Raw genomic sequence first — 27,567 nt, 5'->3', positions numbered from 1 at the left:
ATTTAACCCAATATTTCTTTACTAATATTCCTAAAATAGCATTTCTAAACTTATGAAATTTCTTATAATTTTTAGATTAAATTACTATTTTTTCCCTGTTTTCCATAATAACAAAATCACAAAATAAATAATTATTTTAACATTTTCTAGAAAATTTTTCTCAAAAAAAGACATAAATTAAATTCTAGATTTTTTGAGATTTTTTCCAGATTTTTTTGAAAATTTCTTCCTTTTTTTCTTTCTTTCTTTTTCTCTTTATTTCCTACTTGGTGCGCGCGTGCAGCCCACGTGCTGGCGCATGCCACCACGCGCCCGACCCAACTGGGTCGTCTTCTCCGACGGCCACCTCGCCGTCGGCGAGCCCTATCGATCCACAAAGCTTTGAAACAAGCTTCTATCCCTCCTAAATTCGACCCCCCGATCTCGAAAATGGCCTTAAAATACAAAAAAACATCACGAAATACCTCAAATCAGCGCTTGAAGTCTCGGCTCCGACGAAAGCGCGACTTTCCGGCGAGGCTTCATTTCCTTGCTTCCATTGCTCCTTTGGCCACCAAAATCTCCAGACTTCTTTCCGACGACCTAAGGACTAAAACCTCACTCACCAATCTCTCAAACATTGCCCTAATCACCTAATCTCCGAAGTAAAATTTTTGATGAAATGAGCTGCTCGAATGCAGCTATTTATAGCCCAAATCGGCCACGAGTTGTCCCATCAAGGGCACCCACGCGTCCTAAGAGCCATCCCGACGGCCATTTCAGCCTTATCCTCCCCCCTTGCCCTCTGATTTCGTGTTGCAGGCGCGGCCAGGGCATGGCCATCGCGCCTGCTTCTGATTTGATTTTTTTGATTTTTTTAATATACATATATACATATATATATATGAATTTATAACACTTTAAAATATTGAAAGAAAATTCTAATTTTTTTAATACATAAACCTTATAATTTCTAGTATTCTTAACTAGGTTTAAACTATATATTTTATACAATATAAATAAATTTATACATACCTAACTCTATTAAATTTACTGATAAATACTAAAATTCTAATTACGCTTATTTATTCACGATGTCTCAGGGTATTACAGAAGTGGAAAAAATTGGAAAGGGAAAACTGGGTTTAATGGGAACAGAATAGACAACGGTAAAAAAATGGGCAAGGAATAGGGAAGGGAAGACAAAAGATTAGATTGTATTTTGTATTTAATTTTTTTAATAAAATATTTATTATTAAAAATAAAGATATATATAAATTACAAAATTTTCAAATTGAGGACCCTCCTAATTTGGGGGCCTTAGACATTGCCTACCTTGCTTTATTGTTGGGTTGACTCTATATATATATATATATATATAAAGATTTAGAATAGAGGTGGCGACTATATATATATATTGTCGTTGTCACCTAGCAAAAACACTATCACTTGGGGGCTTCCCAACAATGGAGGCGAAACCCCATGGTTGGGATTGAAACCCTAGCCATAGGGGGTTTCGTGGGGATGACGACTGGTCTCGCTTCTCAACTGTTGTTATTATTTTTTTTAATTTTTTAAATGTATATGTGCATATACATACATAAAACATATATCTATATAACATAAAACATGTTTTTAGTGAAAAAATGTAATAATTTCTTTATGATTTAAAATAATATTTAATTATAAAAATTTTAAAAGAATTTTTATATCTAAATAATAATAATTATATATATAAGCACTTGTGTCAATATCCTTTTACTAATTTCATTGTTAAAAGTACTTTTATTTTTTATTTGCTAGCCAAACACTTGTAGTAATATTAAATTATTTTCAACCTTGTTCTTTATTCTACATTCTATTGTATTATAAACAATTCACTCTCTATTTTTTTTATTTAAAAAATGTGCTTACTCCAACTACACTCTCTATTCTATTCTCTATTTGATTTCTATTTTATTTATTTATTAATAAACTTCAATTCTAATTTTTTTATCTTATCTATAATTTTTACTACTATACAAATTTAATATTTATTTTCTAATTTAATAATAAAAATTACTATTCATTTCATTCCTTGGGTCGTCTCTACCACATCTATTTGTCTCTTCCTCTGCCACAACTCATCTTTTCCGCTCATGGATCTCTCTTTTTCGTCATGTCTAACCGCCTTTAGTAGCCATTTAAATATATTAATAATCATATAAACTCTTTTAAATATATTTACAAATATAACTTTATCGATAACACATGACAACATTTATATGATTTCAAAGACTCATTTTTCTTGCTAATGTGGTGGTATCTTTGAGGCACAAAATAATTTCTAAGCTAAAGCTACCTAACTAAAGCCAATTGTTCAGGGTTTAGGGTTACCTACTTTTGTTGGATCTTTTAGTTAGAATATAATTTAATCAAATAAAAAGTCAATATTCATTAACAATCCTAACATAGAATGCAATAACTCTAAATTTCTATTGAAAATTTAATACAAAAAGAATAAATAATTCTTCTTTTAAATTAGAAAGGTATTAGATATCCATTCCGACAAGAAACAAAGTATATCAACAAACATATATGGTATGGGTATCAAAAAAGAGATACAGTAGAAGGAAAGCTGCATATAGTCCATTGCTATTCCTAACGAGTCTTATTTTTACTAAGTGGGATCTGCTAGATGAATTTTTGAAATAAAAGTAGAGATAAAAAAAAATTAAACCTCAATTCAACAGAATCTTAGTGCACTCACAACAAGAATCATCTTTGAAGTTTATGATCATAGATGAATTTTTGAAACAAATGTCAGATAAAAAAAATTAAACCTCAATTGAACAGAATCTTATTGCACCCAACAAGAGTCATCTTTGAAGTTTATGATCACATATCAAAGACAGAGCAACAAACCTTGCAAGCCTGAACTGAATACCATTTGCTTGCAGAATCATTTTCTGGCTTTTATTGAAGAACAATTGCAACAATGATGTTGAGATTATGCAACGCGTTAGACAATGTTGAATGAAGGCAAGTTTGACAATTGTAACAATTGTAATTATGCATATTTACAAGACTGTACAGGTTGAAATAAGACATGCATCAACCAATTAAGGGTTGAAATACTTTACAATTGGAGAGATGATTGAGTTATTCAGGCAAGAGTGGCAGCTGAGCGATGCTTGTCCCTCCACCACCGCCAGTCAGTGACTTGGAGCTTGGTTCTCTCCGCATCATGCTTGGACTAGATTTGGACTGCTTTATCAAACTCTTCTTGCATAGCTTCTGAGGAAGGATCTGTAACCTGGGGTTCAATTCAGTACCTGAGTTCTCTGCAGCAAGCTGATAGCTTTCCACAAGCTCAAGTTGTCTGGCAATTATCTCAGACCGTCTGGGGAGAAGTTCAACAGGTTCACCCCCTGGAATTACGATGTACTCGATTGCTAGGCGAACCTCCTATGAGGAACCATAAGAAAAAATCAAAAGGGTCATGCTTTCACACAATGAAGTAGAAATGCATAGCAACTGTGTTGGCTGGAAGTCACACAAGCCCAAAACAAGAAAATCAGTTGTTCATGTTTAAAGTTGGGGAGTAACCCTAGATGAAGGAAAAAAGTTGCGTTAGGTAACGAACAGCCAGCATAAAAACCATCAGATCTTTTAAGATGATTCTAGAAATAAGTGTATCTCATTGGGCAGTAACCCTCTTAGAAATGCTCTGTTTGCCTGAGTGCAGTAAAAAATGGGTTAGGGTTAATACTAGGATGAAATGCTAAATTTACAAGGGTTCTCACATTTTTATGAATGAAGTTCAGGACTGAATCCTGAAATATTGGAACTTTGACAAGAAAATCATGGATGTGGTGGATGTTATGATTAGGAGATGAAGTAATATTATTTGCCTCTAAGATACGAGGTGAGTTGCTGGTACGTGTAGTATGCTTGCTGAAAAAGGGCGTTCTCAGTGCACAAGGCTTTTCACTTTGCAAGGGTAGGGGCCATATTTGTACTCAGGCCTCCCCCTTCTTTTCCTTGAAGAGGATGTTTCTAAAACTCGTACCTATAACCTTCTAATCACAAAGGAGCAAGCTTGCTGTTGTTATCAAGGCATACTCTCTCTAGGCTTTTCACTTTGCGAGGGTAGGGGTCATATTTGTACTCAGGCCTCCCCCTTCTTTTCCTTGAAGAGGATGTTTCTAAAACTTGTACCTACAACCTTCTAATCACAAAGGAGCAACCTTGCCATTGTTATCAAGGCATACTCTCTCTAAAATCTTTGTTGAGTCGGGATATAAACCTTGATACTCAAGGACAGTATCAGAAATGGAGTGATAAGTATTATAAAACTCTAAAAGATGAGGCAAGGCATGTGAACAGGGAGAGGGACAGGATTATTGCAAAAGTAAGTAGTAGGAAAATAGACTCTAAATAATGTCAGTGCATATGAACCACAAGTTGGACTAGGAGAAGAGATACATACATAAATTTGAAAAGATTTTTATAGACAATACCTAAAGGAGAGAAGATCATTATAGAAAGTGACTTGAATGGGAGAGTGACTGGTACTCTAAATAGGTTTATGATCCTTGATTTCTATATCAAAAAATGAAAAAGGATGATAAGAAGCAGGCCCAAGAATCAAATAGTCAATCTTAAGGCGAATCAAATTACCAAAATCACATAAAACTTTGCCATATAGTAAAAAAACTATAAAGCTAATGGGGAGCAGCATGTTTATCACTTTTAAACTAACTCCAAGTTATCTTATTTAAATCTGTTGAAGATTGTGGTGTGTGGCTTCTAGGGTTGCAGCAACAGCAAGTCAAGGCGCCGCCATCTACCTTGATTGATTAAGAAGTATATATGTATATATACTAAAATGTATATATACATGTAAAATGTATCTGTTGAGCATTGTGTTGTGTGTTTTCCTAAAATGTATATATGTTCTGTTTTTAGTAATGGTTGTAGATAGAATGTATCTTTTAGTTTCCTAAAGTGTATAGCCCTAGTGTCCTAAATTATCTCCCCTCTCCTCTATATGAGGACAGCCCGTGCACATTGTTTTCTAAGTAATTAAAGTGTCTTCTTCTACATGGTATCAGAGCCACCCTAAGGAAGATTCAAACTCGTTTTTTCCTAGCCTTCATTGCCTTCCTTTTCCGGCCTTCATTGCCTCAGTTTCTTCTGGTGCCTTTATCACATTGTCTCCTCGATTCTTCATTGTCTTCATCGTGCAACCTGTGCATTCATGGCACAGCTTCTTCTACGTTTCTTTCTAGGGTCCGCCTCTCCTACATTAGTCAAAGATTATGACTGAAACCTCTGAAACTGCAGCTCCTACCCTAATTTCTGGGGACACTCATTCGGTGGATCAACCCAGTGGAGGAGAGCTTCTGACTGTCCATCAAACCTACCGGCTAGATGGTAGAAATTTCCTTCAATGGTCCCAACTTATCAAGACTTTCCTTAAGGGTCGTGGGAAAGGCAGCCATCTAACTGGGTTGCCTCCAAAGGAAACGGATCCATCTTTCACAACATGGGAGATAGAAGATTCAAAAATCATGTCTTGGATGTGGAGCACCATGCAGCCAGAAGTCAGCAAGAACTTCATGTTCTTGAGTACAGCAAGGGAAATATGGGATACGGTCCAGCAAACCTATTCCAAGGTTAAGGATGCTTCTGTAATTTTTGAGGTAAAAACCAAGATAAACACTACGAAACAAGGTCAGTTATCAATTACTGAATATTTCAATAAGATGAAAGGGTTACAGTTAGAACTTGATCATTATCAAGCAATAAAGTTGGTGCGTAGTGAAGATGCAGCCACCATCAATCAGATTTTCGAAAGGGATCGAGTTGTTGAATTTTTGGCTGGATTAAACACTGAGTTTGATCAAGTTAGGATCCAAGTCTTGGGTAAGGACAAACTTCCTAGCCTAAATGAAAGTCTTTGCGATCATTAGAAGTGAGGAGAATAGGCGGTACACAATGCTGTCAGATCATAGCACTGAGGTATCAGCACTTATGACCAGCAATAAAGGAGGAATCAAATCAGGGACTGGGAAACCAGCTGCTGCTGGAAAAACAGCTTCTGTTGCAAACCGAGGGTATAATTGTGAGGGGCAATGGTGCACCTTTTGCAATAAGCCACGACATACCAGGGAAACATGCTTCAAATTGCATGGAAAAGAGGCTGCCTTGGGCCGAATTGGAGGGTTTAAAAATATAAAGCATCAGAGTTATCTCTCCAATAAAGAACCAAAAGAAGCTGCTGGAAAAAGGGGAATAACAGAGGCTGATTCCACTCAGTTAAATCCAGCAGATCTTAGCAAGCTAACAGAGGAATTAAGCAAGCTGAAGGCATTCCTGCAGACTTTCCAGGATGGAGCATCTTGCTCTGTGGTTCAGCAAGGTAAACAACTAACTTATGGGACTTTTTTGGCTTCTAAATCTGAAAGGAATAACATGTGGATCCTTGATTCAGGAGCCACTGACCATATGACCCCTCATCCACATGTTTTCGACACCTATGAACCTTTTAAAACTACTAGACACATTACCATTGCAAATGGAACATCTATTCCTATTTCTGGAAAAGGCCAAGTTTCCTTTAATCCTTGTCTACCCCTTAATCAAGTCCTTCATGTTCCAAAATTGACAGCCAGTTTAGTTTCTATTCATAAACTAACTAAAGACCTTAAATGTTTTGCTGTTTTTTCTCCTCGTATGTGTAAGTTTCAGGCCAAGGACACGAGGAGGACATTTGGTGTGGCTAAGGAGCAAAATGGGCTTTATATCTTGCAAGGACAAAATTCTAGTACTAAAAGGGAACAGCTTAGGAAGGCTTGTTTTTCTCAATCTGCTTCTGATATATCTTCTATTTGGTTGTATCATTTTAGATTAGGTTATTCCCCATTTGTTTTGTTAAGACAAATGTTTCCTACTTTGTTCAACTCTCTAGATCCAAGCAATTTTCAATGTGATGAATGTATTGTGGCTAAACATCATCGGGTTCCTTATCCAATCAGCAATAAATTCTCTTCTCAGCCTTTTAATCTTATTCATTCTGATGTTTGGGGACCCTCCAAAGTATTAAACTGTTCTGGGGCAAAATGGTTCATATCCTTTATTGATGATTGTCCTCATATGTGTTGGGTGTTTCCTCTAAAAGACAAGGCTGCCATTGGGACTGTTTTACCATCCTTTTGCAAAATGATTAACACCCAATTTGGCACGTCTATTAAGAAGTTTAGGACTGATAATGTGAGATTATTTTAATACTCATATGCATCAGAACTTCCAACAAGAGGGCATTATTCATGAATCTTCTTGTGTTGATCCTCCTCAACAAAATGGAGTCATTGAAAGAAAAATGCGACATCTTCTTAATGTCACCTGAACTCTCCTTCATCATTATCATGTTCCAAAAACCTTTTGGGGAGAAGCTATATTGATGACCACATATGTTATAAACTGAGTCCCTTTTAGGTTGCTTCACAACAAAAGTCCTTTTCAGCTTTTAGGATCTTTTTTTCCAGATCTTAATCTTCATACTCCCTTGCCTCTTAAAGTGTTTGGGTGTGTTTGTTTTGTCCACATACCCAAAGTCAACAGCGATAAGCTAGATCCTAGGGCCTAGGGCTCTTCGATGTGTTTTTCTTGGGTATTCACCTACACAAAAGGGCTATAAATGTTATCATCCTACCACTCAAAAATTATATGTCTCAAAGGATGTAACTTTTCTGGAAAATCAAGCCTTTTTTGGCCCTCCATCTGGACAGCAAGCAGCAGCCCTCAGCAATGCTGATTTGGATCTTGATCCTTTGTTTCCCTCTCTTGACACATCATCAAACCAGCCTCCTGCCCCTATTCCCTCCTCTCCTCATTTGCATTCTGATGATTCGAGCAGTGAACAAGCCATATCTAAGCTGATTACCCCTATTAGATACAAGGGTTCCCCCTTTGTGTACGAGAGAAGGGAGCACATTGATGAGCCGATGCCACCACCAGTCTCCACCACCGCTCCTCCTGGTTTGGACACAACACTTTCATAGGATTCTCCTAGCACCTCTCATTCCCCACTGCCCCAACCTGAACCAACTGATTTGGACTTACCTATTGCAGTCCAGAAAGGGATAAGAACTTGTACCAAACACCCATTGGCCAACTATTTATCATACCATCACCTATCCTTAAAACATAGAGGCTTCCTTACTTCATTGGATGCTATTGCTATTCCTAAATCAGTCGAAAAAGCCCTAAATGATTCCAAATGGAAAGAGGCAATGTTGGAGGAGATGCAGGCCCTTACTAAAAATCAAACTTCGAAGATGGTCCCTAGGCCTCCGGGGATCACACCGGTAGGATGCCGGTGGATATTTAATGTCAAATACAAAGCAGATAGAACTCTTGACAGGTACAAGGCACATCTAGTTGCCTAGGGCTACACTCAATCCTATGGGATAAACTACCTTGAGACTGTTGTTCCTGTAGCTAAAATGACTACTGTCCGGGTTCTTCTAGCATTGACAGCTAATTATGGGTGGAAGTTGCAGCAACTCGATGTTAAAAATGCCTTCTTGCATAGTGACTTAGAGGAAGAGGTTTTCATGGAAGTGCCACCAAGTTTTCAGCCTACGGCAGTAGGGCCAAGGCAGGTATGTAAAGTAAAAAAGGCCTTGTATGGCCTCAAGCAGTCTCCCCAAGATTTCCACAGACTATGAAATCTTTGGGTTATCACCAAAGTCGGGGGGATCATACTCTCTTCATCAAGCACCTTGGAGTTAAGGTAATTGCCCTACTTGTCTATGTTGATGATATTGTGGTAACTGAAAATGATCTAGATGAATAGAGTCATTTGAAGCATAATTTAGCTCGGGAATTTGAAATTGAGGATCTTGGTCTCCTAAAATATTTTTTGGGCATTGAGGTAGCTTACTCACAGGAAGCCATATTCTTATCTCAACGAAAATATGTGCTGGACTCACTTGCTGAAACAGGCTTACTCGGGGGGAAAGGAACAAGAGTTCCAGTTAATCCCAACATTAAATTGCAAGGGAATGATAGTGGCAAAGCAGTGGATAAAGGGAGATTTCAGCAATTGTTATGACGACTTATTTATCTATCACATACTAGGCTTGACATAACTTTTGTTGTCAGCCTAGTAAGCCAATTTATGCACAATCCTACTGAAGACCCTATGAATGTTGTGCAAATGATCCTAAACTACCTTAAAGCAACTCCAAGTAAGGGCATTTTATTTACCCCAGGGGCTAGTTTGAAGATCACATCATATACTAATATAGACTATGGTGGGTCCATGGTGGATAGGAGATCTACAATAGGGTATTGTGTCTTTCTCAGGAGGAATTTGGTGTCATGGAGGAGTTAAAAGCAAGGGGTGGTAGTGAGATCCAATGTTGAGACTGAATTCTAAGCCATGGCCCTTGGAGTGTGTGAACTGTTGTGGTTACAAATCATTCTAGAAGACTTAAAAGTACCAGTGCAAAGGCCTCTTGAACTCTTGGGGGACAATCAATCCGCTATAAGTATAGCTCATAACCCTGTGCAGCATGATCAGATAAAGCATATTGAGATTGACCGATACTTTCTTAAGGAAAAATTGGACTCTGGGCTTCTTCAAATTACCTACGTTCCCTCCAATTAGCAAGTAGCAGATATACTGACAAAAGGACTATCGAGACCTCAATTTGAAAATTTAGTAAGCAAGTTGGGTATGATTGACATCCACTCCCCAGCTTGAGGGGGCGTGTTGAGCATTATGGTGTGTGGCTTCTAGGGTTGTGGCAACAGCAAGTCAAGGCGCCGCCATACCTTGATTGATTAAGAAGTTTAATCCTTAGCTTTCCTAAGTTTCTTGCTTTCCTAAAATGTATATATGTTCTGTTTTTAGTAATGGTTGTAGATAGAATGTATCTTTTAGTTTCCTAAAGTGTATAGCCCTAGTGTCCTAAATTATCTCTCCTCTCCTCTATATGAGGACAGCCCGTGTACATTGTTTTCTAAGTAATTACAGTGCCTTCTCCTACAAAATCTATGAGTGATATTGACAATATATTTGTCCCAAAAATGTTTAAAAGTGTCCCATTGGACCCTATCTCCAATCCATCCTCGAAATCTGCTGCTAATCACAATTATTCTACAGCTTGCATGTCCAGCACAAAACAGAACCAGCAGGAGTCAATCAAATAACACCAACTAGAAGCCTTAATTCCACTACGTGGCATCAGTTACATGGATTATATCTGCTTTTTTTTTTCTTTTTTGAGATACAGTGAAATTCTTGAAGAGCTTGAGATTACTCTTTTGAGTTAATAGACAAGCATTGATTTATCAAGATTCCTAATTACACAGAACTTGATTTTCATCCCCCCCCCCCCCCTCCTCTGTCTCTCTGCTTACTCTCTTCTCCTCCTTTATTTTCTTCTTCGTTACCTTTCTCTTCTCTTGGATTTATTCTTCTCCTTTCTCTCTCAGCATAAATCTTTTCCCTCGATTCTACACCAGATATACTTTGTGACACTGAAATGATAGATTTTTTCTTTTAATTACAATCGGTAATGCACTAGCTTTCACTCTACTTGAGCCCTTAGATTGATAATGACAACATGCCAAACTTTAATCCCATTGAGGTTTATAGATTTTAGCTCACCAACCATCTCTATCTATGATTAAATGTTCTGTAAGGTCATTATAATCAAGGCCATGCTTAAGAGTTTTCCACCAAGTCTTTATTGGTCTTTCTCAACCTCTTCTACTACATTTTTTCATTCCGTTAATCCTCCTCATATGAGCATCTATTGGGTCTTTTACTTGATCAAAGTATCTTAATCATTATTCATATCTCACACATCTTATAGCTGTCTAATAACATTATGTGCCATATAACAGATTAGTCTTATTGATGTCTGATAACACTGCCTTTTTAGCTTTAAAAAGATTTTTCTATTGCATACAATGCCAACACATGAAAAAAATGAGAAGGTGGATGTGCGACCATAGAAGAAAAGACAAAATAAGAACAAAATCATACGTAATAAGGCTAGAGTGGCACATGTCAAAATTAAAATGCACCAGTTACTATTACAATGGCCTGCACATTGGATGTAATGGCCTTACTAATGAGATGCCATCTCTATACCAATGAGATGCCCAAAGGCCTAGAATTCATGTATCTGACTCACCTATTAGGATTAAGGATTGTGTTTGTTGTTGTATAAAATGCCCAAAACACTTCTTCATTTTATCCATTTTGCCTTAATTATGAGTAGCATTCTCAATAATCTCCTTGTCTTTTTGGACAATGAATCCAAAATAGTTGAACTCGTTTTTTTCTTGAAATAATTTGATCTTCAAGTTTCAACATAACATCATTCATATTTCTATTTTTACTAAGCATTCAATATGTTCAGTTTTTGATCTGCTCAACTTCAAGTCTTTGAATTCTAAGATCCCCTCCATACATCAAGTTTTTTAGTCACACCTTATTTTTGTGTTGTTCACCAATGCAAATAGATTACACCAAGGCACCTCTTATTGCATATGCTTGGTAAGTTCATTTGTTACTAAAGCAAAGATATAAGGGCTTAGAGTAGATCCTTGATTTAGTCCAATTGTAACCGAAAAAGTCTGTACCACCTCCACAAGTTCTAAAATGTGTTTCTACTCTATCATACATCTTCAAAAACCTGTATATATAAGCAACTTGGATTCCACTTTCTCTAAAAAATCCTCCACAAGACTTCTCTATGAACTTTGTAATAAACTTTTTATAAATCTACAAACACTATGTAAATCTTTTTTGCTTATGGAAAAAAGAGAAATAACATATTTGAAGGAAAAAGAATTATACCTCCAAGGCATCAATCTCCTCCAATGAGGGCTTTCTCTTTGGTGCATCATCCTCAATTTCAATGTTTAAGGAACTTTTGAGTGACTGCATTGAGGTGGAACTAAAGGAATCCCGTCCAAGAATCATATGAACTGCCTTTACCATTTGTGCCATGGTATTTGACTGCATTATTCAAAGTTTTAAAGTCTGGTTGAAGGGGCATACATTCATCTAGTCAGCAATATTCACAAAATAAGAGGGGGATACCTTGATAACATATAAGGGCAACTTGTGAAATTTAGCTACACCACGAATCCAGGGGTTCTGCTTCACTTCGGAACTGGACGCTAAAATTGCATCTGCTCTTCCAATGTCATCACTTACATCTATCTCATCCTCAAGCCCCATAACACTTGCAACTTGAAGTAGATCGGCTTCCAGGATCTAAAAGACAGACAAATTGTATATGAACTCAAATTTTCAGTTTTAGTTTGGTGTTAGGTGCTGGATAGTATAATCTTACTATATCCTGTAAGAGAAGGATTATGACAGATGGGACCCTTGTGTATTCAATGAATTGGGGTCAGGCCCTTGGTTGCAAGCCACTAATGCTACGAGCATAGGGTTCAGAGTTTTCCAGCCTACTTAATACAAGTAAGAACCTGGACTCAGCATGGCAACGAAAATCAACAGTATGATAGCATTGTTGAGCATGTGGTGTGAGAGGGAATTCCAAATTTGAATTCTCGCTTTTTTAAGATACAAAAAACTTCTTCTAGGCATGGGCACTCCTATTCCACCAAGCTACATGTGCAGTGCAGGTTTATCTTGATTATTAAAGAAGCATGAACATTAATTTCCAAGCTATTTAAACTTAAGTACCTTATTTCCATATATATCCTTCAACAACATACAAGGACAGAAGGTAGAAGATGAACAAGTGATAATCGAAACTTTAGCAATATACCTTGTAAGTGTAAACATACACTGGTGATCTCCACTTGCTAAAATTTCTATTCCCACTCAATTTCTTGAAATTATTTTGAGAATAACCTTCATCTTCTTTGTCACACTGTATTTGAGGTCTTTCTTCACTGTTGTCCAGCTCAGCTTCTTCTATAAGGTTCTTCTTGGGCATTGGAGTAGACTTCAAAGAACGATTTGCTTCAACATCCATATGACGGACTTCAAACAGAGGAGTTTTTCCTACCATAGAAATTTCAAATCAGATTAACCATTTATTGCTTCCAATTCCGAAACATGTTTGCAGACACCATATTATATAAGTAATTGCTTAAAAGTTCATGAGAAAGGACAAGGTTTAGATACCTGCTAGTATAGCATCAACAGATGCATCCAACCGATGATGCACACAGCATTCAGTTCTAGATATCATCTCTACTGCACACGTAAATGTAGAAGGCCCTTTCCTCTCAAGAATTGTCTTCTGCACTTTCCTTTTCTTTGCTTCCTCATCACCAAGTGTTACACTCTATTCAAAAGGAACCAAACTTCAATCAATTGATTCTCAAGGCATAGCTGGACAGGGTTATAGTCAATTGCAGTTGGATGTCTAAATTTATTTTATAGGTCAACATAATACATCAAGATTGATCTTCATGAGAAAGAAAGGTAAATGATCAAGCTTTAAGAAAAGAGTTTACAAAGTTTGATTGCTTGACTTGTAAAATATTTTGGACCCTGAAGAGGAAGGTTGGAGACCTTCCCTTTCAGGTTTATCTTTTAAGTACATTTCTGAGGATCATAGAGAGAGGCTTCTTAGATCTCTTTCCAAGGATGAGGTTTCAAGGGTTTTAGGTAATCCAAATGGTGGATACAGACCTTACGGCTTCTCTTTAGTTTTTGATTTTTTTTTTTTCCAGCATTATTGGAGCTTTATTGGTTTGCATGTTATCCTGGCCTGTCATGAGCTCTGTGGGTTGGACAGCTCTCTGAGGAGTTTGAAAGCTGTTGCTATTATCAGGAGTGTTTTGGATTTGAAGATTTTAGGCCCGTTAATTTTGTAGGTAGTATTTATAAGATTCTTACTAAGCTCTTGTCTATGACACTCAAAGAGGTTAATTAATAGTGTTGTTAAGACTCCCATAACATCTTTGTGTAGGGTAAGCAGATACCGGGCACAGTTCCAATTACTAATGAGTATCTAGATTCTAGGTTGAAAGGTGGTCTTCACAGTCTTGTATGCAAACCATAGTTGTCAAAGGCGCCAAGCACACTGGGGCCCAAATTAGTGCTTGTGACCTAGGCACGAGGTGCAAGGTGAAGCAAGAGCCTCAAGCACATGAGGTGCACATTTATTCAAAATGCTTACAAAATACTTGCACACTATCGTTTTCAATATGAACCTATAAGGAGATGGACCCAAACTCATAAAATCATAAATGACAAATGACCAACCAGATAATAACAATTAATATTATTGCAGAAAAAAAATTAGTTTCTTCTAATTGCAAGAGAGATTAGAGAAAAGAAATTATAGCACAACACACTGCAAAAAAAACAATTATAGGAAAACAATTAGTTTTTTCTAATTTCTTTTGCAATTAGAAGAAAGAAAAAAATACAGTAGAACACATAGAAAAGAACAGTTACAGACAACTATTAGTTTCTTCTTTTAAATTGCAAAAGAAATTAGAAGAGAAAAAAAAGTAGTACAACACACAATGAAAACATTCGTTTCTTAGCAAAAAATTAGAAGAAAGAAAGAAAAATGAAACAGAAAACAGATGTAAGTAGTTCTCCAACAAGTGAACATCTCTCCTAAAGGATCCTGACAGCAAGTGGGAGATTCAGCAGGACCTCTGACTTACACTGCTAGGTTTGCCTCTCACCAATATACTCTCTAAGATGACAAATGGACAAGAAATATGATTTTAATACATTGATATATACAAGGCATGTGCCTCACGTGCCTTACATGAGGCGAGTGCCTCATGTGCCTAGGTAGCACCTCAAGCATGGTGTTGCACCATGGTGGTGATGAGGTGCACAGAGTTGCACCTCTGTTCGCCTTGCGCCCAAGCACGCCTCAGGTGCACCTTTGACAACTATGATGCAAACTTGGTATTTATAAAACTTCAGATCATGTCATCTCGAAATTCTTATTGTTGTTACAAATATAGCAGAATTTAATCTAAAGTGGAGAGGTTGGGCTAGTGGAGACTTCAATTTGTTTGCTCCTAACCTTGGGTGTAAAGTTGGCAGCCTTCATAATATATATTTGGGTTTATCTTCCAGCTTTCAAAGCCAAGGTTATTCAGATTGGGGATTTCTTGGAAAATATAGTACCTTAACCTCCTCGAAAAGCAAGAAAAATTAATCTCACTAAGAGTGTGCTTTTTAATCTTCCTACTTAATTATCTTTCTATGTTTAAGAATCATTGTGTCTATTATAAATAGGTTGGACAAGTTTCAGAGGGATCTTCTATAGGGTGGTGAGTTGAAGTATCATTTAGTTAAACGGGATTAGGCTTGTCTTTCAAAGAGCAAGGGCAGGTTAGGCACTAGAAAATCGGGTCCTCCAAACTAAATCTTACTTGAAAAATGGTTATGGAGGTTTGCCAGTAAGTGACAGTTTTTGGATTAGAATTATTATTTTGTAAGAAAGATAATGTGTTGAGGGATTGGTCTACATCTAGGATTCCTTCTCTGTATATAGTTGGCTTATGGAGGGTCACCACTGTTGAGCTAACTTACTCATATTAATTAAGTTTTAATGATTAACAAAAAGAGTATTTTTAAATATACTAATTGTAGTATTGAATTATTTTCGATTAATTTATAAAATATTTTTCATAGTACACGTATTACTAAAAATATTATTTTCCATTAAAATTATCTTTCAAGTAATTTTAAAATGCATAAAAAAATTATATAAAAATATATTTTTTCAAAATGCTACAGAGAATAGTGAATGATGAACAATGAATAGTGAATAGTAATTGAACCGTTGTGAATAGTAATCCAATCGTTATGAATAGTGATTTTTTAAAAATGCCTATAAATACCCCTAAACTCATTGTAAAGATCATCCATTGCACATATTGCATACCAAAGCACCCAAAAGCTCTCTAACGCTCTCAAGCAAAAACCCAAGTAATCTAAGGCTCTCAAAACTACATTGCACATCCACCAAAGAGCCACAAGGCAAGAGGAGAAAAAGATATTGCAAAACCAAATCCGATCTTCTCCATTCAAACCAAGGTCACTGATTTATTTAATTATTTTTATTGCCTTGTATGTATATTTGCGCTTAATTGCTTATTCATTTGTGTCCAAGTGTGGACAACTAATTGTAATCACTTAAACTATTATCGTGGCCTGTATAGGTTTCCTAGAACTGTTAAAATCTAGGTGTATCTAGTTTTCAAAGTAAGCTAGGGAGAAAACCTTGATGTAGTGATTTCCTAGAACCCGTTATAATCTAGGAGTATATCTAGTTTCCAATGTGAGCTAGTATGGAAACCATGGTGAAATTAGTGGAACCCCGAGGGTGGTTGAGACCTTAGGAGAATAGAGTAGGTGTGTGTGGAGATATTGAATCACTACAAATTGTTTTGTGTCTCATTTATTTATTCTTGCTATATCTTGTGGCCCGAAATTTATTAATCTCAGATAAACATAGTTACAAAAGTTGAATTTGTTTAAAATTAAATAACAAGAATTTTAATTAAGTAAATTGCCGAAACTTTTAATCACTCAATTCACCCCCCTCTTGAGTGGCCATACCCTAAAGGACCTATAACCACGAGAGGTTGTGAGGACTTTCATAAGGTCATTTAGGTCACCATCGTGAATGCAACCAAGGTTAGATTTTGGTTGGAAAGTTGGAGTGGTCATAGGGCTTTTGTCCTTAGCATTTTAGGTTGCTTGTTAATGAGGTGACTGTGGTTGGTGTTCCTTACTATCTACCTCCAAGTAGTGCAGTCCTCAAGGTTTATATGTGATTTTGATCGCTACAAAATATACGCCTCACAAGCACTTTACAGCTTGCTTTGCTGTCATCTTTTGAACAGGCAGCGGGTGAGTATATGGATATAGTGCCCATCACAAGGGGGAAGTTTCAATATTCACCCTTTGTAATATGGATTTCTGGCTTTACTTGGAAAGCAGTTTGAAATTCAAGTGCCCCTCCTAGGGTTACCTTATTTGTGTTGGTCAGCTACCCTTTGGCTCTGCCTTACTACCGATGACTTGAGGAAGCAAAGACAGGTTGTCATGTATTAGTATTATGTGTAAAAGAAGTGAAGAGAATCATCTTTACTGTCCAATGTCTAGTGAAGTTTAGGCTTATGTTTACTAGATGTTGAGGATTTAGTGGGTTATGCTTGGTTGGACCATGACTAGGAATTTGTAGATCATCCAAGACAATCTTTAGCCAAAACAGTTCACATAGATCAAGGGTTATAACCTAGCATTCAGCTTCTGTACTAGACCAAGCCACTATACTTGCTTTTAACTTCTCCAGGATACTAAATTTTCTCTTAAGAACACACACCTAAGGTAGACCTTCTATTCACAAGAGAACCACCATAATCAGCATATGTGTATCCAGTAACTGCCAAATTCTCCCCTGATTTGAACAAAATCCCTTTTTCAGGTGTTGCCTTTAGATAATACAAGATCCTCTCACTGCTTACATATGCTCTTTAGTTGAATTGTGCATAAATTGGCTCACCTAGTTGACAACAAATGCAATGCTAGGTCTTGTGTGAGATAGATAAATTAAATGGACCTCTGGTACCTTCCTTTGTCTACCAGTGGACAATTAGATCTCCCCCCAAATTTGAGGTTTGGTTTTTGGTACCTTCCTTTGTGTACTAGTGGACAATCAGATCTCCCCCCAAATTTGAGGTTTGGTTCCACTGGAGTACTAGCTGTTTTGCCTCCTAGAAACCCGATTTCTTTCAATTCTAGTCATGTAATGCCTCCTTTACTGTCCTAGGAATGATTATGGCATCAAGGGAAGACAAAAAACTCTTACGTTTGGGTGAAAGACGATGGTAGGAAATATAATTGACCATGGGATGTTGCGTGCAGCTTCTAACTCCTTTTCTAACAGCAATAGGTAAATCCAAATCATTGTGAATAGGGTTAGAATGAGTAGGGGATTGAGATGGTTCAATACATGGCTTTGGAATAGATGTTGGTCCCTGCTTTGCACATGAAATAGGTTGAACCCTCTTGTAACATAAAGTGAACCCTTAAACCTAGCAGGGGATGGCATCAATGGTTGGTTTGGAAGAGAACTTTGGTGAGGTAGTGCACCTAGTGGTGATGATGACCCTTCTAAATCCAAAGACTCTAGTACAAGGGGGATAGGTAAGTTAGATAAGTCAAAACTAAGCTGTCCACCAAGTGCAGACTCTAGCGTATTGCTTTGCTGTTGGCCTAGGTCCAAGGACAAGTCCAAATTAGGAAGATTCCCATGCTCCCTATGGTCACTAGAAATTGTCTCCCCCTGGTGACCATAAAAAGAAGGCTTAAAAAGGACTGAGTTTCAATAAAGGTTACATCCTTAAACGCAAAGAATTTTCGCGTGAGAGGATGACAACATTTATAGCCCTTTTGGGTAGGAGAGTAGCCAATAAAAATACACCTAAGTGCTCTAAGATCAAATTTATCCCTGTGGTGTTTAGAAATGTGAACAAAAGCCACGCACCTGAATACATTAAGAGGAAAGGAAGCATGAATGCCAATTTCAGGAAAGTGAGATGAAAGACACTGAAAGGGACTGAGACCTTTTAGTACTTTAGAAGGAACCCGGTTAATAAGAGAGGTTGCAATTAACACTGCCTCACCCCAAAAAGATTTAGGAACATGATATTGATGTAAGAGAGCTCAAGTCACATTAAGTAGATGCTTCATCTTTCTTTCAACTGTTGAATTTGAAATTTGGCACAATGAATGGCACACACACCCAAGAGGGGGTGAATGGGGTGATTGAGAAATTAAAAAACCTTTTATGAGGTTTTCAAAAATGATTCACAAAAAGTGAAATGAACACAAACAATAAAATAAATGCAAGAGGGACACAACGATATATAATGGTTCAGCTAAACCAAGCCTAATCCACTACCTTAACTCCTTACTAAGGATTTGAAAATATTCACTAAAACATTCTACCACACTCGGTAGGCCCTTTAGCATAAACCACTAGGAATTTACAACCTCCTACTATCAAAGTAGGCCCTCTAGATTTAAAAGCTAGGAGATACAAGAATAATATAATTGGAGAGGATCTGAGAGATAAATCTCTCAGTTACAAATGTCTCTCAACAAAAATACAAAGGCTTGAATAAATTGAAACAAATAAAGCTCAAAACCTTTTTGAGATAAAAATGAAAGCTCAAGCACTATGAATACAAATGTAAGCTCAAATGAATTTATTTTTCTTCATTAGACAACTCAAGTGCTTCCTTGAATGGTATTTATAGGCATCCCAAGAGTTTCAAAAGAAACTAGCTATTTATAGCCGTTGGACCTGTAAAACTAGTTGTTCGAGACAAAAATGGTCAACAACTTTTAAGAACCGGTTGATCGTATATACGAAATGGTCGATAGGAAGTCAACTTTTGATAGAGGGAGTCAACTTCTCCAGGCAAGAGTCGACTATCCAAAAGCTAGCTCTTGGCCAAGTCAACTCTACACATCATGAGTTAATCAGTGTGTGGAGTTGTACTTGGTGTTCTTGTTTTCTACAACCTAAGACTTGGCACAAATGGCTTGCTATGGCTCAATGGTGGTACAACTCCAGTCACCATTGCTCCATAAAGAGATCTCCTTTTGAAGCTCTTTACGGCTACAAGCCTCCTTTGCTACCAGCCTTGGGAGACTTTTCGACAGTTGCAACCCTAAATACCTACCTACAACAAAGGCAACAGGCCTTACAAGTACTTAAGACAAAATTGGCTAACTCCAAGAATTGTATGAAGCAGTTTACAGACAAAAAGAGGAGTGAAAGAGAATTTCAAGAGGGCGAGGTGGTGTATTTGAAGCTTAAGTCGGGCCATTTAATGGCCTTACTCCAGAACCCCAGCTCAAAGTTAAACCCAAAGTTCTATGGGCCATATCCCATTACCACAAAGGTGGGAAATGTGGCCTATTGGCTACAATTACAAGAGGGCTCTAACATCCATCCGGTGTTCAATGTCTCACTTCTCAAGAAGTCAGTAGGAGCACAACCATTTAGCTTGACCCTACCTACTTCTCCCAATGCTAGTGACCATGGATATGCAAACCTATTTAGGTCAACTAGAAACTTTTATATAGGAATTCAAAGAAATAATGCCTATCTCCACCAATGCAAAGGATCAATTAGCACAATTGGAGAAGCAATTTATGGTTCGTGCACTCTTTGGTTTGCCACCAAAGCTTGAACCTGTTTGAAATCAAATTCTAGCTAATTCCCTTGTTGATGATGTACCTTGTTGGCTACTCTATCTATCTGCACCTGTTGTGCTCTAATTGAGAGTCCTGCTTCTTCAAAGTAATCATGTTGGAGACAATTGTGTAGAAATGAGAGACATTATTGGTATAGAATTTTCAGGCTTTCTCCCAGACATCATAACAGGTTTTGTATGCCCAGGATTGGATTGCAAGTGAGCAATCAATAGACTGCCAGAGAGCTCCACATAATTGAGCGTCATTCTACTTCCATTTTGGACGCTCTACATCAGGAATATCTTCAGCTTGCTTAGTCAAGCAATCTTCATGTCCCTAGCCTATGAACACAACTCAACAGCAACAACTGGCTTAGTCAAACAATCTTCATGTCCCTGGCCTATGAACACAACTCAACAGCAACAACCGAGGATAGAAAATTAGCAGCACCCATAATTTTTCAGAGGTAATGACAGGGGTTCCAGTAAAAACAGAGGTAAAAGTGGGAAAATCCATTTCCATGTCTAAAGTAACCTTTGTGGATGTCACAATGAGAGAACAAATTAGAAGGTTTGGTGTCGTTTGGTGAAGGACGTGATGGCACATGGAGTGCGTGAAAAGTTATTCGAATGTGAGATTTCAAGAATTGGCTGACTGGAATTTTCTGATGCACAACAGAACTAAAATTCTCAAGAATTTTCTAATGCACAACAGAATTTTCTGTTTGTGAATACAGTGCCTTTCTTCTCTTTCTTCACTAGAGGGATAATACAGTGGGAAAGAATTTTCTCCATACCATGTTAGAAGAGAGAATTGGTTGTGTAACATCCCAGAATTTTGAAGATAAATAGTAATTATTAATTTCGGTATTCGAGGTCATTACTAAATATTTGAGGATTTAAGGGAAAATATTAATTTATATTGTTTTGAGGAAATGGGCAATTAAGACAATTAATTATTTTATTTGGGAGTATTTATGGAATTATTAATTTGGGGGTAATTGGGATTTCTAGAAGTTTCGGGGTATTAGTGTAATTATTAAGTGGGGTGTAAGTGCTAGTTTGCAAAGTTCAGAGGCTGTGGTGCGATTTCAAAAATTGGGCTGAGGGTTAGTTTAAAATTAATTAGGTTGAAGATGGCTGTAGCGCTCGCGGTACGCGCATGAGGGGGCTTCTGGCTGGTCGTGAGTTCTATCCTGCATGGGCGCGCGCAAGGCTGAGGGATTTTGCTGGATTTTTCCAGCCAAGAGATGCCCGAAACAGAGCTATTTCAGGGGAAGGAGGGGTGGCCGCGTGGCAGCCGCAGAACGCGCCATGTGGCGCGCTATAGGCCGCCCATTCGTCTTGCACTCCAAGTTTCTCCGCTGCTTCATTCTTAAGGCCACATTTTGGCCATTTTCAGGGGCAGAAAGCAAGGGGAAATTGAGGAAGGCTTGAGCAGTGAAGAAAGGGAAGGAAGTGGGAAGAAATTAAGCAAAATCAGGGAATTTTGAAGCTATTTAGTGCTTGAAGTCAGGTAAGTGAGTAAAATTGTTGGAAGCCTCATACGTTTAGATTATGGATTTTTCACGACTAAATCATGTGTTTTGCACAGTCAAATCTGATTATTATGAGCCGTAATCTTATTATCTTCCTATGAAACATTTTATTTCGTAGCGAGAGTGCAAAAAAGGCAAGTATCATTCGTCTAAAGGCAAGCTCCTAACCATCTTCTTACATTCTTTAATCCCTACACAAGTCTCCATTGTTCTCCATATTTTATTCCCTCCCTTACCGTGACTCGGTTCCATGCATTAATAATGTAAATCTACGTGGTAACCATCTTATGACTTATGTGTTATTGATGGGTCTATTGTTGATGGAATAAGTTAAGTAAATGAATCCTTGGTGTTGTTGATTATGTCTGTTACAGGGCTTTGTATTGCTCTGCTTCCTTTGGGAATGATGCCAAACCCGTTGGGGCTAGATTCTTAGAAGAGTTGGCTATGGTTTTATTGGGTTATGTTAAGCATCTTAATGAGAAAAGTGTAATGTTTAGTAATATGTATAACGAGACAGTTTCCTATGTTTGAGAAGAGACGAGAATAAGAGCAGTATATTGATGTCTATGTTGCTAAGTGCATGAAGAGTCATGGGGAAAGGTTATGAAATGTTAAATCTAAAGTATGTAAGTTCAATGTTATCTATGTGTGTCTAAGGGTGTGGGGTACAAATCTATTAACTGTCGACCATGGGTCGTGGCAGTCGATGGCTGGATGTATGGGGGCCAGTTATCAACTATTACGATAAACGGGTCAGGCAAGCTGGTACTGCCAGATTTCCACCTTGATTTTGTGCATATCATGATATTGTGTGACACATGGGTATTAGGTTGCATTCATTAGGGGGGACATGCTTTGGCTGTGTGTGTGTGGGGGGGGGGGGATGTGTGCGCATTGGCATGACCCGATTGGTCTAAGAGCCAACTTGGGTATACTAGGTGAGCATATGCTTTTAAAGCATTTTGCATGTGTGTGTTCCTATGTGGGCGTAACATGGCCTGATACTTGATTTATGAGGGACTTGTCATCACGTTTATACTGCACAAACTATTGCATTTCTTATGTGTTGCATTGCATGGTGAGCAAGAGTGGCTATGAGGGATGATTATGATGCGTAAGACTAGGGGTTCAAGTCCCACAGCAGCTTTATGTTATGATGCGTAAAACTAAGGGTTCAAGTCCCACAACAGCTTTATGTTATGACACATAAGACTGGGGGTTCAAGTCCCATAGCAGCTACATGTTATGATGATGTACTATATTAATGGCAGGAAAAACATGTTATGATGACAGGAAAAGACATGTTATGAATGGTAGGAAAAGCCAATTGATGAATGACAGGAAAAGCATGTTATGATGATAAGAAAAGGCATGTTATGAATGACAGGAAAACCCAAATGATGTGATGAAAGGCAGATTAAGAATAATGATATGGTAGCCTATATTGAGCTGTTAACAGGTTTGTATGTGGGACAAGGGCGCCAATGTGTGTATCTTATGTGGGCTCCAAGGACCTTCTATGTGTAGTTTACTTTATATTTATGCATTTAGAGCTAAAGCATGTATTGACCATGGCATGATATGTTATTGCATTGGCATGAAGTGCATGGGGTGTAGGAGAAAGCTTTAACCTTAACCTATTGCCTTTCTTTCTTGAGCTTGCTAAGTCTTATGACTCACCATTCGTTTGAACATTATTCCAAGAAAAGGAAGCGCCTGAGTTGGCAGGTACGTACAGTGGGATTGGGTCCAAATTGTTGAGTCATGGTAGCAAGTGCAGAGTTCTCCTGAAACTAGAGTCCCGGGTGTCGTTTTGGTTGATCAGGTTAATGTTCTTTTGTTTTTAAGATCGATGTATGTTATGTAGTCTCGAAAGGTCTCATGTTATGCATGGTTATGTAAGAACCTGACTTGAGTTGTCGTATGGCTGATTATGTAAAGGTGATCATGAGATGTCATGTGAATCTGTGATATAGTTTCTCTTGTTAGATGTTGGTGGCAGTTGTTCTATATCATTCAAATAATGACCCTCGCACGGATTTTCTATGCTAGCGGAGGCTCTGGGAGGCGGGTCGTTACAGGTTGAATGCCTAAGAGCAAGTCTCAATTTTAATCTATATTTATAATAATGTGGAACATATTTATAGCAGAAAATTAGGCAAAGAATTATGCCTGAAATACAGCCTGTCAAATCAACCTATAAATCAGTCTATCCAATCAGCCTATAAATTAATCTATCAAATCAGCTATAGATCAACCTATAAATCGGCTAATCGGCTGGGTCAACTATACAATAAATACAACATTCAACACTTTTGTACAAGGTTTGACCCCCTCAAGGTTTTTTCCCTATATTTTTGTTTATTTATCAAAAGGTTTTGATGTACTTTAGGTTTCTTATTATATAGGTTTCTTTTTTCTTTTTTAGTTTCCTCAACTGTAAGGTAATTTGATTGTCATTTGGATGAATATAAGCTACTTGCAAGCAACTTGTCATTTGTGTGGCCACTTGTAAACACTTTATTACCTACTTGCTAGTGGATACTTATAGTACAAACGCAAATAGGTTGCTGCATCTGAAGTCACTCATCACTACTTGCTTTTCATTGAATTGTTTTGTGTAAGCATTTTATTTTGTTATTGGGTATCAGCATGTTTACCATTTTCAGCCTTCATAGTGGTTTTTTAGATCTTTTTCATTCCTAGGTACTTTGCCACAAAGTAACCTCCTTAACATAGTAAATATGCAGGCTGTAGTCTTAGTTTTGGAGATATTCAGATTTTGGTATTTTCTGTAGCCCCGTTTTGCTACTTCTAGAGCTCAGCTAAGTTTCATAGCTCATAGAATTTAAGCCTTGAAAGCTGGAATTTGTATGAATGAGCTCAAATTTTTATTTTCCTAGTTATAATCTATTCCGAATGTTATTAGGGTTCATCTTCAATTATAATAATTGGTATCTCCAACAATTGAAAGCACTACCCTCCAGGTAAAAGTATGGGACAGAAAATCAAAATATGAAACCTTATTCATGACATTTAAAATATATAGATTGAAAGACATAATGCTGATTTTTACCTCTATGCCACCAACAAGTATCTGCAGAGAAGGATTTTTTATTATGTTATCTATTGTAATCCCATGCGCTGTTCCAACAAGCTGAACTCCTCTCTGAGCAATTGTACTGGCAGCCAGGGCTTCAAGTTCAGTTCCAATTTCATCAATTATAATGGTTTCAGGCATATGGTTTTCGACTGCTTCAATCATTACCTGTTCAGTACTAACAGAAGGTTTAATATCCAAAAGAAGAAAGGTTGTGTCTTATTCAAGCCATCCGAGGTAGCAATAAACATGGTAAAGATATTGAGTTTCACACTCACATTATGCTGCATATCAACATTTGGAACTTGCATTCTTCTTGCACGACCTATTCCAGAATGAGGTATATCTCCATCACCTCCAATCTCATTTGACGTATCTACAATCACAACACGTTTCTTATGCTCATCTGCCAACATTCTAGCTATTTCTCTGCAAAACACAAGCTTTATCCAATGAACAAGTATCACGCAAGACATAATTGTATAGACAAAAGATGCTTATATTACTTTTAGAAGTCTGAAGATACTCAATGAGCAGAGCTATCTGTAAATCATTTCTTATTATTTCTTCATGTATACACATATCTAATGGAGCATTAGCAAAGGCAATGAAAGAAAGTCCTTCAGTCAAGGCTGAAAGAACAAGAAACACCAATGAAGAACATAAATAACAATATATATATATATATATAGAATCTTGACAAATGAATGTGGTAGGGCTGTCACCATAGCTTTAAGAGAACAACACACATTATTGCTAGCACATAATATACAAGTATCATTACTTGTTAATGAATAGGCACACAAATTGGTATCTTATGTCACAATTGGAAGTTAGAACTATACATACCTTATCAAGGTTGTTTTACCAACTCCTGGAGGTCCCACAACCAAGATGGAACCTCCCCCTTCAACTAAGTCACCTATGATTTCAGCACTTCCAGATACAGCTCGCCCTACCCGGCAAGTGAGGCCGATGATTTGCATTTTACGGTTCCGTATAGCACTTATACGGTGTAAGGAACTATTAATGCCTGATCGGTTGTCATCGGAAAACTCACCAACCTGAAGAAATGAAATCAGTTGCCTTAAGACGCAAGATCTCGATAAGATACATAACGCATTCAAACCTGGCCTTGAACTATTAAAAATTATGCGGTCACTATCACTCATCAGCAATAAGATTCATCACCCAATTTTAACACACACACACACACACACCCCAAAGTAGCGATTATTAATGTGCTAGAATACATGTACCCGATCCCAGCTAATGGGATTAAGACTTGGCGTATGGCTGTAGTAAAAATAAAGTATATTCATGCAGAAAAGCAAATACTTGATTACTATGTTTCCACATATAGAAGTTCCAATCAGAGACAAAATGATACTTCACTTTGCTCATAGATTATATGTTTAGTATTCATTTGGTGTCGATTGGCGAAAGTTCCAGTGAACTATTGGCAGAATAAATATGATGACCTTTGATATCGCGTGGCTTAGATCATCAACCTTTACAGGCTGCTCCGACATCACCCAATCACCTGAAGGAAACCGAGCAAGAGGCTGCCTACCCAAATCCATAACCACTTCAATCAACTTCCCAATCTCCGGGTGCCGTAATAAGCCGTTCCTCATCCTCAAAGGCAGCAACTCTAGAAACAACTCCAGCTCCGAGAGTTGCTCAGATCGCGACGTGGAAGCCGCACTTGACGAAACCGACGACAACCCACTTTCCGGGGCCGAACGATCACGCGGCCTGCGAATCTCCGGAGACCGTATCGATGGCACCGGAGAGGTAGCCGATGAAATCGCATTGCGCCGACGACGTGTTCGACGGAATGCCGCAGAGAAATAAGGGCCTCGTCCGCACTCCTTGAGGCAAGCAAAAGCCGAAGACGGGGTTTGAGCAGCCGAGTGCCATGACGTGTGGAGATCGATCAGCACGAAATGCGAGTTCAAAACTCTCATTCTCCCTTCCCCTTGCCTTTTGTTTTCCTGAATTCCCTATATATGTGGTGATTATTGACTTGTATGGCTCTGCAGAGCGGTAGCCTGAAAAATCAAAGGTGGGTTGCGAAGAAGAAGATGGAGAAAAGGAAGAGAAAGGAAGATTCGAAGGGATCTCCTCTGGGATTGGAGGGGGGAGAAGATGGGGTCCATGGAAGAGATATAGGAAGGAACAGCAAACTGGTAACGTCCGTTGAAGCTGCTGCTGGCGACTTACACCACGTGGGCATTGTTCGCTGCCCGCCACACGTTGGTCTGATGATTGTCGCTTCTTCTTTCTTAGGTAGTTTGTTCATTCTTCCTTTCTTTAGAGTGTTGGAAATAGGAAAATGCTGTTATACTCCTTCACTTACACTTTACAGTAGTTTGTTCATTCTTCTTTTCTTTAGAGTGTCGAAAATAGGAAAATGCTATTATTACACTTTAAGTTATATAATATTTATAAAAGAATAAAAATATCTCTAATCTAAGATAATAAGATGAGACAGTAAGGCAGCATGTGGTGTATGACAAAAATACTCCTTATCCAAGACGATGAGACGTGAGAGATATTTTTATCATTTACGTGCATATGTGTAATTCAAGATATAACTCTTGATGTACCAATAGTGTGGTCCTTAAATATTAAATTTTAAATATTAAAATATTATCTAAATATAATATATTTTTTATAATAAAAAAGTGTGAATTC

The 27,567-nt window shown here is 37.7% G+C and overlaps 1 protein-coding gene across 1 annotated transcript; it reads right to left on the bottom strand.

Annotated features, from left to right (window-relative positions):
* Nucleotides 1-2,962: 2,962 nt before the first annotated feature.
* On the bottom strand, nt 2,963-26,908 carry LOC127806749 (protein SEEDLING PLASTID DEVELOPMENT 1-like). The gene is made up of 9 exons (XM_052344236.1): nt 26,349-26,908; nt 25,717-25,931; nt 25,146-25,296; nt 24,844-25,035; nt 13,154-13,316; nt 12,792-13,030; nt 12,092-12,268; nt 11,846-12,007; nt 2,963-3,426 (listed from the first exon to the last, which is right to left on the bottom strand). Exons 1-9 carry the CDS (start codon nt 26,835-26,837, stop codon nt 3,121-3,123), a joined length of 2,094 nt encoding a protein of 697 aa, XP_052200196.1. The 5' UTR covers nt 26,838-26,908; the 3' UTR covers nt 2,963-3,120.
* Between the last annotated feature and the right edge of the window lie 659 nt (nt 26,909-27,567).

This window comes from Diospyros lotus, chromosome 7 (assembly GCF_014633365.1).
Source record: "Diospyros lotus cultivar Yz01 chromosome 7, ASM1463336v1, whole genome shotgun sequence".
NCBI classification, from domain to species: Eukaryota; Viridiplantae; Streptophyta; class Magnoliopsida; order Ericales; family Ebenaceae; genus Diospyros; species Diospyros lotus.
Note: the sequence above shows the minus strand (reverse complement) of the source record. Positions and strands in the feature narration are given on the sequence as shown.

Bases quoted from the DNA above. Each gene is read 5' to 3' on its own strand.
- LOC127806749 (XM_052344236.1), bottom strand. From the start codon at position 26,837: ATGAGAGTTTTGAACTCGCATTTCGTGCTGATCGATCTCCACACGTCA. The intron at 25,036-25,145 runs GTGAGTGTGAAA...AGTACTGAACAG, and splicing joins ATGTTGATATGCAGCATAAT to GTAATGATTGAAGCAGTCGA. The intron at 13,031-13,153 runs GTATCTAAACCT...TTTCTATGGTAG, and splicing joins TGTTGATGCTATACTAGCAG to GAAAAACTCCTCTGTTTGAA.